The 14,223-nt window shown below is 39.2% G+C and overlaps 1 protein-coding gene across 1 annotated transcript in view; it reads right to left on the bottom strand.

The window, feature by feature from the left end:
• Positions 1 to 1,981: 1,981 nt before the first annotated feature.
• Plppr5 (phospholipid phosphatase related 5) overlaps positions 1,982 to 14,223 on the bottom strand; it is a 125,935-nt gene continuing 113,693 nt past the window's right edge. Inside the window, exon 6 of the mRNA XM_087624849.1 lies at positions 1,982 to 2,474. Within this exon, the coding sequence (XP_087480975.1) occupies positions 2,358 to 2,474 (117 nt within the window). The 3' untranslated portion in view covers positions 1,982 to 2,357. The remainder of the gene's footprint in view (positions 2,475 to 14,223) is intronic.

Here is a 14,223-nt window from a genome sequence, read left to right as displayed (position 1 = left end):
AGACTCTTTTATTCAGATTTTAGTTGGTTGTTACTATTCACTCTCATAACACCCAGTATATATCATGCAGCATCTCTATGTGTGTGTGTGTGTATATATAAATATATATATATATATATTTGTATGTAAATATCAATGTGTATATAGAGAGCTCTATAATATATATAATATTAAAGAGGCATATAGATAGCTCTAATACAGTACATAATACTTATTACATATTACATATCACATATTATATTATATATTAAAGAGGCATATATATGTATATATATATATATATATATATATATATATATATATAGAGAGAGAGAGAGAGAGAGAGAGAGCTGTATGATATAGTATTCTAAGGCATTACTGAACTATGGAATATCAGAGACTCAAAAGTGAGAGGTGCAACAGGAGCCTATATGTACAGGGGAATAGCAAACCCTGTTGAAGCATTGTTAGAAATAATACCATCGACACAAGCTCCAGAATCAAAAGTATGAGTCAAGACTCAGGGTTAAACTGAACTCTACACATAAAGTACAGGATCATGGAGACTCAAAAGGCAAAGTGAAGGGACAGGTCTTGATTTGTAGCAGGCAGTGTTAGCAGTGGGGCCTGAACTGAGCTTATGGCGCTGTGATAGTCAGAAACTCTCTGCCTTTCCATATCCGCAGACACAGGGAATCATCATCAGAGGACTGGCGAGTTGTTTTCTCCATCAGAATACTATAGTGGATCATCTCCTTATGAGGTCCAAAGGAGGGTTTTACGGCCTTTATCAGTCTGGAGCATTTGATATCTTTTCATTTGTGGTTTCCCAGACATTGTTCAAATATATCTATATGCTTATACTGTCCCAGTTTACTTTGATTAGTATAGAGACACATAGTTCCCTTTGTACTTATAGGAATAACTTAACTGTCAGTCTGTGCTTCATAGATCATGGTGTTTACATGCACAGTGAGAAACAGTAAACCTGCCTTTGTATTTGCATTAAAAATTGAGACAAACGGAGCTTGTTACATGGAACTTCTGAAGACATGGCACAGCCTGAAGCCACTGCTTTACATAATACGGAGTGACTTATAGCAGAGACAGCCTGATCTTCACACTGCCTAAATCATTCACAATTAAGCTCTACAATTTGTCTATTTCCCCCTGTATTTTTAGGTATTTATCATTTATTTCTGTCACTGTGGGATCCTTAGCATTAATTTTAAATCGGAATGCATTACAATACCACGTTATTTACTTTCATTTTCAAATTGTTCTAAGTGTGGCAACTGGGAAATACTTCAGCTGGGCCCTTTGTCACTCTGTTATATGGAAGAACTACCTGAGACATGGCCTTGTCATTTGAGCAAACAGCAAAAGCAGAAAGATCGCTTCTCTGCTGCTTGGCCTTTCCCCTGAAGCAGGTCTTAGCCTCTGCTTCATTCAGAGGTGAATGCAGACTTAGAACCAGACCGATGACTCATTGCAATGAACATTTGCAAGTTAAGATGTGTGAACAGAGGGATATACCGTTTAACACATTGTGCACGCTTCAGCTTCCATGATGTGACTTTATTAAATTCATTTTTAAAATTTTACCTTTTATTTTCTTTTAGGGAACAGGTTGCAAGAGCAGAGGATGCATATGAAGGGATGGGAGATGAATGAATTGGGGTACATGATGAAAAATTCCCAAAGAATCAATCAAATGTTTTAAAAAAAATAGTGAGATGAGAGACCTCTCCACCGGTGGATGACACCATAATGAACAAATATGCAATGGATAGATGGGAAAGATAGAAAACAGCAGGGCAGTACGTGCTATGAGGAGAGAGGCAGAATGGGAAACAAGACAAGGTGGAGTATCGGACCGACATGAGTAACCTGTGCTGTCTCCTGAGGCCATGTTAGTATCCTGGTCTCTGCTTTCAGGGACCATATTTGGGTCCGAATGTCCCGCGCTATCATCTCGCCAGCAAGAACACACGCGGACACCAGGATCCTTCTGTAGCAAAGCGTTTATTGCATCTTGAAGAGGAGACACGCCACGGCCCCAGAGAGTGTTAGCTTTAATCCCCCCCTTCCTGATTGGCCGCATAACCGTGATCTCATTGGAACGCCCCGAGGTGGGCAAAGACTTGGCGCGAACACACCCTTGTGCATGCGCACTGCGTCCTTCGGGGGTGGACAACAGCTGTGCCCTGTACTAACAGACAACAGCTGGTACAGGTGGCTACCAACGTCTGAAGTCTTACCGCATCCAGGGATCTGTGTTGATGTCCATGGTCTATATTATCACCGAAGGCCATGTAGATGCCTGTGGTCTATGCCACAGTCTAAAGCCGCATTGATGTCTGTGGGCCATGCTGCCACTAGGGGCCATATAGATGTGACTGCACCAATACCTGAGGCCATGGTGATGTCTGTGGTTGGATTTCCTGAGGTGTTGTCAGAAACCGTATAGAAGCCCATGATCGTGCTCTCGTTGACTGTAAAAAGCAAGAAATCCGCTATTTTTAAATTGGGTTTTTAAATTTACATTTCAAATGTTATCCCCTTTTCCCTCCATTCAACCACCCACCCCTTCCTGCCTCCCTGTCCTGACACTCCCCTACACTGGGGAGTCTAGCCTTGGCAGGACGAAGGGCTTCTCCTCACTTTGTTGCCCAACAACTGTCCTCTGCTATATGCAGCTGGAGGCATTGATGATTATAGAAGGATAATTGAGAAAGAGGGACATGGAAGGCTTCTGTGACATCCACTATAGTCAGCCCAACCTCCATCTTCCCAAAAATGTAGCAGCCTAAACAGGAAGCCATTGAAAATAACTCTTAAAAAGTGTGATAATGTTGCTGAAATTAGCTCTTCGCAATGAAGGCTTCTGGCAGGGGTTCAGGAGGGGAGAGACTCAGTTCTAATTAAGAAGCAGACCACTGACAGTGAGTATTTAGATAAAAAACTGGATATTAAATATATAAATATATTAAATCACACACACACACACACACACACACACACACATATATATATGTATGGCTGAAGGTCATAAAATTTTGGGACAGACATGGAAAGACTGGGAAATGATGTAATGAGTTACACAATGTGAAATTCCCCCAAAACATCAATTAATATATGTTGAAAAAGAAAGAAAAACAGTAACTGACATTACTTTAGTTTGTTCTACCATTCATTACTACTCTTTGGAGATGCATAAAATATTTGAATAGAAAAAAGAAATTATGGCTGTATGCTATTGGTGAATAGCCTCTCCATTTCCTCACTTTCTTTCATAATCACCTTCAAGTTGAGATACTAAGTACCTGAAAACTTAAAGTTCTCATCTTAGTATATTATATGAGAAATATTTTGGTAAGGCAGAATATGTCAGTACCTAAATTTCAATATTAATATATTTATTTAAGACAGAAATTCTTGTTTAATAATATTAATATGACTATTAAACATTAAATAGATGGATTGGGGACATAGATCACTATCAAATAAAATCAGTTAGATAAGGTCATGCACAAATTAGGATTTGAATTAAGGTAAAATATGTTGGATGAAGACTCTTATTTTCCATGACTCTCTTAGTAAATTCATTACAGAAGTAATACTATAGAAGTACATCTTAAACATTTGCTAGAGGTAAAGAAATCATTAAAATGTATGTTTTAATCACTACAAATTTGCACACTCTACATTTCACTTTTATACATTCTTTTTAATCTCACACATTTACATACATGATTTTTACATAATAGTAATCACAGGGTATAATTTGCATATTTTAAAACTTAAATTATATCATAAACATTTTTTCACATTGCTACATAATGGGTATAATTATAATTTAATGTCTACATAGTATTCTGTGTAATTGGTAAGCCATAATCTATTTAACCACTCCCCCATTGCCATATATTTAGATTGTTTCTGCTATCATAAATAACACTGCAACAATGAACTGTGATTATTAAATTATATTACTTTTAGAGACCAGTTCACAGGAATGGAATTACTGAGTGAAGGTTATGAGTATTTTTGTGGCTCATGAAATGTAGTGCCAAATTATATTCCGCGGCGGGGGTACTGATACTGTTAGCAGAAATATAGGTCTGCATTAGTTAACACTACATCTTTTTCACATTTATGCATTTTAATCTTTTTTCCCCATGTTTCATAGTCAAATTGTTGAAATAGTCACTGTGAATCTCTTCTCATTCATGCTAATGTTGATGTTGTCTAGACTAGAGGGGGAAATAAAAGCACTTGTGAAGTATTTTTGCCTAGAATATCCACCCTGCTTCTGCCTTCTGGAGCCTGAGGTTTTGTTTTACTTTTTCTTCACATTACTTATCCAATCATACTGTGTGTTTATGTGCCTCTCAACTTTTCTGAATCCTCCAATACACTGAAAATTTTCTGGTGACAGGAGCTTTGGTTTATACAATACTATTTGGCACTTAGATCAGTGAGTGCCTGGCTCATGGTAGGGATTTGATAAACATTGTTGAATGAGGATTTGATTAATCAATTTCTGTTTATTAATGCATCCATCTGACAGATGGTCGCTGGAACTATTTAAAGATGCCTGGTTTCTCCATTCCTTCCCCAATGCTATTGTTTCTGAGTATGGATTTACTTTGTCCAATTGTCCAATGAAAGGTTAAAAGCGATAGGATTTGAGGCATGCATCAAGCTAGCCTCTTTTCCTGCCACAGCTATCACCTGTGTTCCAAATAGCATCTCTTCTGCTAGACTAGATCTCACTGTACAGCATCTATTAAATAAGCCAGCATTTCCAATGACACTTGAGAGACACGTAATAAGAACCCCGAATAATGTTCATTCTTAGAAGTTGAGATTTATAGTCACTATGCTAGAGTCTACTATAACCTGAATGTGGCAAGTTCAGACAGCCTGACCTCAATCACAGAGCTAGCAGTAGGGAAGTCATGACCCACACTTGATGTTCACGCATTTCCCCCACTATTCCAGGTTATCTTGAGGATAAACAGTTACATTACAATTCTAGGACTGAGTACCACAAACCAGGTTGCACAAACAGTGGAAATCTACTGTCTCATAGGTCTAAGCATGTTCCAAACAGTATGTGGACTGAGTATGGTAGCTGCCCTATCCAGTCAATCCTAACACTGGACAGGCAGAAGTCACATGATAACCTGAGACCTTGAATTTGAGATCAATTTGGAGAACAAAATGAGATTCTTTCTTAAAACAAATAAAGTTGGCACCATGGTTGGTTGCTTCTGAGCATGTTTCTCTCACCTACCTTCTGATGATTTATTCTACGGGCTTTCTTAAAAAAGATATTTATGACCATGATCTCTGGATTCATCTTTACATTTGCCTCCCTCCCTCCCACCCTCCTCCCCTCCCTCCCTCCCTCCCTCCCTCCCTCCATCCATCCCTCTTTCCCTCTGTATCCGTATCTAAATTTCTCACTTTTATAAAGATACCAATCATACTGAACTAGAAACATTTCCTACTATAGTATGCTATCATTTTAATCTCACTTTCTTAATTTAATCATTTTATATCTAAGCTAACTTATTTCCAAATGAGGTCACATCACATTCTGAAATGAGAATACACACACACACACACACACACACACACACACACACACACACGCACACACACACACACGCATAAATGTTCATATAGGATATTACACTAAATGTTTTTATGTCAACTTGACACAAGTTAAAGTTATCGGAGAGAAGGAAACTTCAATTGAAAAGATACCTCCGTGAGATCTGGCTATAGGGCATTTTCTTAATTAGTGAGTGATTGGGGAGAGCCCAGCCCATTGTCAGTGGTGCCATCTTTGGGCTGTTGGTCCTTGGTTTCCCCCAAAAGCAGACTGACCAAAGCATGAGAAGCAATCCAGTAAGCAGCACTCATCAGTGACCCACCTATCACTTTGGTCTCCAGGTTCCTGCTCTATTTGAATTCCTACCTTCCTGTTCTGACTTCCTTCAGTGATGAACGGTGATATAGAAGTGTAGGCCTAAATAAACCCTTTTCCTCCCCAGCTTCTGTTTGGCCATGGTATTTTATCATAGCAATAGCAACCTTAACTAAGACAGGTATAGACAGTGTACCAAAATTATGTCATAAAATACAGATTAAACTAAATGGAAGATAATTAGCTCTGTGTTATTTCTGTTAATAGCACATTTTTTCCTGGAAGTTTGTTGAATTTGGAAGATGTAAAACTAATGAAAAATGGGAATTGAAATATAGTAACATTATTTAAAACATATATATTGTTAAAATGAACAATATTAACGTTTCAATTGAACATAGCCCAGCTGTCATGTCCATATGTCTTCAGTATTTTATGATTAGGGCCAAGTATTCAGAGTGAACACAAAGACATCTGAAATGGTATGGCTATGATCCCAGCAGCCTTCACCATATGTTATGAATTTCCCACTTGAAAATGAAGACCGTCTCATTTGATTTATAATACACAAGTTGTTCTCTTATAATACAAGGCACTGAATCACAAGTTAGAGTTAGCTAACTGCAATGGTTGATATTGATTGTCCACTTGATAGGATCTTGACTGACCTAGGAGACGAGCCTCCAGGCCTCCATGTGCATCTGTGGGAGAGCATTTAGATTAGGCGAGCCTCTGAGATTGTCTGTGAGAGATTGCCTTGCTAAGTGGATTGAGATGACAAGACATATCCTAGAGTGTCATTTCCTGGGCTTGAATCTGGGTTACACAAAAAGGACGATGCTAGCTCAGCACTGAGCACTTATTGAGTTCATCTTTCTAAGGATGCAATGTGATCAGCTGTTTCAAGGTCGGCCATCTTGACTCCTCTACAATGAGAGATTGTTCGTTTGACCTGTGAGCCGAAATAAATCCTTACTTCCCGAAGTTGCTTTTGTCAGAGGATTTTATCACTGCACCAGGAAATGATTTTTAAATTTCCATAGCACTGATATTTCACGTCCCAAAAGTTCAAACTTTTAACAAAATCAATTTTAACACTGGACCAATTGTTTGATATCTATTGGGTAGCTTCCAAACTATTCTATATCATAGAATCTATAAATCTCATTTTTAATTTTACTTTTACTAGTAGTAAGAAAGAAATATCCTATGCAAGCTGGTACTATGTAGAGTAAATATATAATGATTGTCCTACATTTTATATGATTTAATTTAAATGTTAAAGCACCACCCAAAGTACCACAAATAAACTAGAATAACACCAGAGAAAAAGCTTATCACAAACCGCAGCTACTTTATTTTATGAGACAAGTAAAGTCTTTGTCATCCTAACTGGCTTATGTCTGTTTGGTTGTATGGAATCTGTATTGTGAGTTTTGATGGTTGACTTATCAATGTGGAATCAGTCGAGTAGAGAAAAATTCATAAGGAATTATCCAGCTTAGATTCTCCTGTAGACATGTCTGTGAGAGATTGCCTTGGGTGAGTTAGTTGAGGTGGGAAGGTCCACTCACTCTTGGGATCACCACTGCTGGGATGGAGGATCATATACTGTAGGACAAGGAGACCACTAGCTAAGCACTGGCATGCATATTTTCATTCTCTCTCTGTCCTTGACTTGAAGCCACGACTAGCTGCTTCAAGCCCCTGCCTCTTTCGCTCCCTGCAGTGATGGATTTTTAAGCTGGAGTTGTGAGCTAAAACACATTCCGCCTTATGCTGCTTTGGTCAGAATATTTTATCTCAGCACCGGAAATGAAACTGTAGCAGACTTCTTCGTTTTTCCATGAGCCATAACAAAAAAAAAAAAAGAAAAAGAAAAAAAAAAGAATTTTTGTAACAGTGGAAAGCTGTCCCAACACCTACCCAAATTCATGTGCAGGAACCTTAATACCAAATGTGACTGTGTTTACAAACAGGGAGTCGATACGGCCTCTGGGTTCCTGGAGATAAGCACACAGGAGCAGCAGGTCCCCTGCGTCTGAGACACCGCTGGAACCTGAAGGGACTGACCAGATAAACAGTTCTCTGCCCCCAAATCCGGTGGGAGGGAGAGCTAAACCTTCAGGGAGGCAGACACGCCTGGGAAACCAGAAGAGACTACACTTGCCCACATTACTGATTCCAGAGGAAAACACCAAACGCCATCTGGAACCCTGGTGCACGGAAGCTCCCGGAAAGGGTGGCACAATTCTTCCTGGTTGCTGCCCCCGAGGAGAGCTCATAAGCAACACCCCACAAGCAAACTTGAGCCTCGGGACCGCAGGTAAGACAAACCTTCCTGCTCCAAGGAACCTGCCTGGTGAACTCAAGACACAGGCCCACAGGAACAGCTGAAGACCTGTAGATAGGAAAAACTACACGCCCGAAAGCAGAACACTCTGTTCCCATAACTGGCTGAAAGAAAACAGGAAAACAGGTCTACAGAACTCCTGACACACAGGCTTATAGGACAGTCTGGCCACTGTCAGAAATAGCAGAACAAAGTAACACAAGAGATAATCTGATGGTGAGAGGCAAGCGCAGGAACCCAAGCAACAGAAACCAAGACTGCATGGCATCATCGGAGCCCAATTCTCCCACCAAAGCAAACACAGAATATCCAAACACACAAGAAAAGCAAGATCTAGTTTCAAAATCATATTTGATCATGAGGCTGGAGGACTTCAAGAAAGATGTGAAGAACTCCCTTAGAGAAACACAGGAAAACATAAATAAACAAGTAGAAGCCTACAGAGAGGAATCACAAAAATCCCTGAAAGAATTCCAGGAAAACACAATCAAACAGGTGAAGGAATTAAAATTGGAAATAGAAGCAATCAAGAAAGAACACATGGAAACAAACCTGGATATAGAAACCAAAAGAAGAGACAAGGAGCCGTAGATAGAAGCTTCACCAACAAAATACAAGATATAGAAGAGAGAATCTCAGGAGCAGAAGATTCCATAGAAATCATCGACTCAACTGTCAAAGGTAATGTAAAGCAGAAAAAGCTACTGGTCCAAAACATACAGGAAATCCAGGACTCAATGAGAAGATCAAACCTAAGGATAATAGGTATAGAAGAGAGTGAAGACTCCCAGCTCAAAGGACCAGTAAATATCTTCAACAAAATCATAGAAGAAAACGTCCCTAACCTAAAGAAAGAGATACCCATAAGCATACAAGAAGCATACAGAACTCCAAATAGATTGGACCAGAAAAGAAAGTCCTCCCGTCACATAACAGTCAAAACACCAAACCTACAAAATAAAGGAAGAATATGAAAAGCAGTAAGGGAAAAAGGTCAAGTAACATATAAAGGCAGACCTATCAGAATCACACCAGACTTTTCGCCAGAGACTATGAAAGCCAGAAGATCCTGGACAGATGTCGTACAGACCCTAAGAGAACACAAATGCCAGCCCAGGTTACTGTATCCTGCAAAACTCTCAATTAAAATAGATGGAGAAACCAAGATATTCCATGACAAAACCAAATTTACACAATATCTTTCCACAAATCCAGTGCTACAAAGGATAATAAATGGTAAAGCCCAACGTAAGGAGGTAAGCTACACCCTAGAAGAAGCAAGAAACTAATCATCTTGGCAACAAAACAAAGAGAAGAAATGCACACAAACATAACCTAACCCAAATATGAATATAACAGGAAGCAATAATCACTATTCCTTAATATCTCTCAACATCAATGGCCTCAACTCCCTAATAAAAAAACATAGATTAACAAACTGGGTACGCAATGAGGGCCCTGCATTCTGCTGCCTACAGGAAACACACCTCAGAGACAAAGACAGACACTACCTCAGAGTGAAAGGCTGGAAAACAACTTTCCAAGCAAATGGTAAGAAGAAGCAAGCTGGAGTAGCCATTCTAATATCAAATAAAATCAATTTTCAACTAAAAGTCATCAAAAAAGATAAGGAAGGACACTTCATATTCATCAAAGGAAAAATCCACCAAGATGAACTCTCAATCCTAAATATCTATGCCCCAAATACAAGGGCACCTACATATGTAAAAGAAACCATACTAAAGCTCAAAACACACATTGCACCTCACACAATAATAGTAGGAGATTTCAACACCCCACTCTCAGCAATGGACAAATCATGGAAACAGAAATTAAACAGAGATGTAGACAGACTAAGAGAAGTCATGAACCAAATGGACTTAACAGATATTTATAGAACATTCTATCCTAAAGCAAAAGGATATACATTCTTCTCAGCTCTTCATGGAATTTTCTCTAAAATTGACCATATAATTGGTCAAAAAACGGGCCTCAACAGGTACAGAAAGATCGAAATAATCCCATGCATGCTATCAGACCACCACGGCCTAAAGCTTGTCTTCAATAACAATAAGGGAAGAATGCCCACATATACGTGGAAGTTGAACAATGCTCTACTCAACGATAACCTGGTCAAGGAAGAAATAAAGAAAGAAATTAAAGACTTTTCAGAATTTAATGAAAATGAGGTACAACATACCCAAACTTATGGGACACAATGAAAGTTGTGCTAAGAGGAAAACTCATAGCGCTGAGTGCCTGCAGAAAGAAACAGGAAAGAGCATATGTCAGCAGCTTGACAGCACACCTAAAAGCTCTAGAACAAAAAGAAGCAAATACACCCGGGAGGGGTAGAAGACAGGAAATAATCAAACTCAGAGCTGAAATCAACCAAGTAGAAACAAAAAGGACCATAGAAAGAATCAACAGAACCAAAAATTGGTTCTTTGAGAAAATCAACAAGATAGATAAACCCTTAGCCAGACTAATGAGAGGACACAGAGAGTGTGTCCAAATTAACAAAATTAGAAATGAAAAGGGAGACATAACTACAGTCTCAGAGGAAATTAAAAAAATCATCAGATCTTACTATAAAAGCCTATATTCAACAAAACTTGAAAATCTGCAGAAAATGGATAAGTTCCTAGACAGATACCAGGTACTAAAGTTAAATCAGGAACAGATAAACCAGTTAAACAACCCCATAACTCCTAACAAAATAGAAGCAGTCATTAAAGGTCGCCCAACCAAAAAGAGCCCAGGACCAGATGGGTTTAGTGCAGAATTCTATCAGACCTCCATAGAAGACCTCATACCAATAGTATCCAAACTATTCCACAAAATTGAAACAGATGGAACACTGCCGAATTCCTTCTATGAAGCCACAATTACTCTTATACCTAAACCACACAAAGACCCAACAAAGAAAGAGAACTTCAGACCAATTTCCCTTATGAATATCGACGCAAAAATACTCAATAAAATTCTGGTAAACCGAATCCAAGAGCACATCAAAACAATTATCCACCATGATCAAGTAGGCTTCATCCCAGGCATGCAGGGATGGTTTAATATACGGAAAACCATCAACGTGATCCATTATATAAACAAACTGAAAGAACAAAGCCACATGATCATTTCATTAGATGCTGAGAAAGCATTTGACAAAATTCAACACCCCTTCATGATAAAAGTCCTGGAAAGAATAGGAATTCAAGGCCCATACCTAAACATAGTAAAAGCATTATACAGCAAACCAGTTGCTAACATTAAACTAAATGGAGAGAAACTTGAAGCAATCCCACTAAAATCAGGGACTAGACAAGGCTGCCCACTCTCTCCCTACTTATTCAATATAGTTCTTGAAGTTCTAGCCAGAGCAATCAGACAACAAAAGGAGAGCAAGGGGATACAGATCGGAAAAGAAGAAGTCAAAATATCACTATTTGCAGGTGATATGATAGTATATTTAAGTGATCCCAAAAGTTCCACCAGAGAACTACTAAACCTGATAAACAAATTCAGCAAAGTGGCTGGGTATAAAATTAACTCAAATAAATCAGTAGTCTTCCTCTACACAAAAGAGAAACAAGCCGAGAAAGAAATTAGGGAAACGACACCCTTCATAATAGACCCAAATAATATAAAGTACCTCGGTGTGACTTTAACCAAGCAGGTAAAAGATCTGTACAATAAGAACTTCAAGACTCTGAAGAAAGAAATTGAAGAAGAACTCAGAAGATGGAAAGATTTCCCATGCTCATGGACTGGCAGGATTAATATAGTAAAAATGGCCATTTTACCAAAAGCGATCTACAGATTCAATGCAATTCCCATCAAAATACCAATCCATTTCTTCAAAGAGTTAGAGAGAAAAATTTGCAAATTCATCTGGAATAACAAAAAACCCAGGATAGCTAAAACTCTCCTCAACAATAAAAGGACTTCAGGGGGAATCACTATCCCTGAACTCAAGCAGTATTACAGAGCAATAGTGATAAAAACTGCATGGTATTAGTACAGAGACAGACAGATAGACCAATGGAACGGAATTGAAGACCCAGAAATGAACTCACACACCGATGAGCACTTGATTTTTGACAAAGGAGCCAAAACCATCCAATGGAAAAAAGATAGCATTTTCAGCATATGATACTGGTTCAACTGGAGGTCAACATGTAGAAGAATGCAGATCGATCCATGCTTATCACCCTGTACAAAGCTTAAGTCCAAGTGGATCAAGGACCTCCACATCAAACCAGATACACTCAAACTAATAGAAGAAAAACTAGGGCAGCATCTCGAACACATGGGCACTGGAAAAAATTTCCTGAACAAAACACCAATGGCTTATGCTCTAAGATCAAGAATCAACAAATGGGATCTCATAAAACTGCAAAGCTTCTGTAAGGCAAAGGACACTGTGGTTAGGACAAAACAGCAACCAACAGATTGGGAAAAGATCTTTACCAATCCTACAACAGATAGAGGCCTTATATCCAAAATATACAAAGAATTCAAGAAGTTAGACCGCAGGGAGACAAATAACCCTATTAAAAAATGGTGTTCAGAGCTAAACAAAGAATTCACAGCCGAGGAATGCCGAATGGCTGAGAAACACCTAAAAAAATGTTCAACATCTTTAGTCATAAGGAAAATGCAAATCAAAACAACCCTGAGATTTCACCTCACACCAGTGAGAATGGCTAAGATCAAAAACTCAGGTGACAGCAAATGCTGGAGAGGATGTGGAGAAAGAGGAACACTCCTCCATTGTTGGTGGGATTGCAGACTGGTACAACCATTCTGGAAATCAGTCTAGACGTTCCTCAGAAAATTGGACATTGAACTGCCTGAGGATCCAGCTTTACCTCTCTTGGGCATATACCCAAGAGATGCCCCAACATATAAAAAAGACACATGCTCACTATGTTCATAACAGCCTTATTTATAATAGCCAGAAGCTGGAAAGAACCCAGATGCCCTTCAACAGAGGAATGGATACAGAAAATGTGGTACATCTACACAATGGAATATTACTCAGCTATCAAAAACAATGCCTTTATGAAATTCATAGGCAAATGGATGGATCTGGAAAATATCATCCTGAGTGAGGTAACCCAATCATAGAGAAACACACATGGTATGCACTCATTGATAAGTGGCTATTAGCCCAAATGCTTTAATTACCCTAGATGCCTAGAACACATGAAACTCAAGACAGATGATCAAAATGTGAATGCTTCACTCCTTCTTTAAAAGGGAGAACAAGAATACCCTTGGCAGGGAATAGAGAGGCAAAGATTAAAACAGACACAGAAGGAACACCCATTGAGAGCCTGCCCCACATGTGGCCCATACATATACAGCCACCCAATTAGACAAGATGGATGAAGCAAAGAAGTGCAGGCAGACAGGAACCAGATATAGATCTCTCCTGAGAGACACAGCCAAAATACAGCAAATACAGAGGCGAATGCCAGCAGCAAACCACTGAACTGAGAACAGGACCCCTGTTGAAGGATTTAGAGAAAGGATTGAAAGAGCTTGAAGGGGCTCGAGACCCCATATGAACAACAATGCCAAGCAACCAGAGCTTCCAGGGACTAAGCCACTACCTAAAGACTCTACATGGACTGACCCTGGACTCTGACCTCATAGGTAGCAATGAATATCCTAGTAAGATCACCAGTGTAAGGGGAAGTCCTTGGTCCTGCTAAGACTGAACCCCCAGTGAACGTGATTGTTGGGGGGAGGGCGGCAATGGGGGGAGGATGGGGAGGGGAACACCCATAAAGGAGGGGAGGGGGAGGGGCTAGGGGGATGTTGGCCTGGAAACCAGGAAGGGGAATAACAATCGAAATGTAAATAAGAAATACTCAAGTTAATAAAAATGAAAAAAAAGAAAGAAAGAAATGTTGAGAATAATCAATTAAAAAAGGATGGAGAA

This window comes from Rattus norvegicus, chromosome 2, assembly GCF_021556685.1.
Source record: "Rattus norvegicus strain SHRSP/BbbUtx chromosome 2, alternate assembly SHRSP_T2T, whole genome shotgun sequence".
NCBI lineage: Eukaryota > Metazoa > Chordata > Mammalia > Rodentia > Muridae > Rattus > Rattus norvegicus.
Note: the sequence above shows the minus strand (reverse complement) of the source record. Positions and strands in the feature narration are given on the sequence as shown.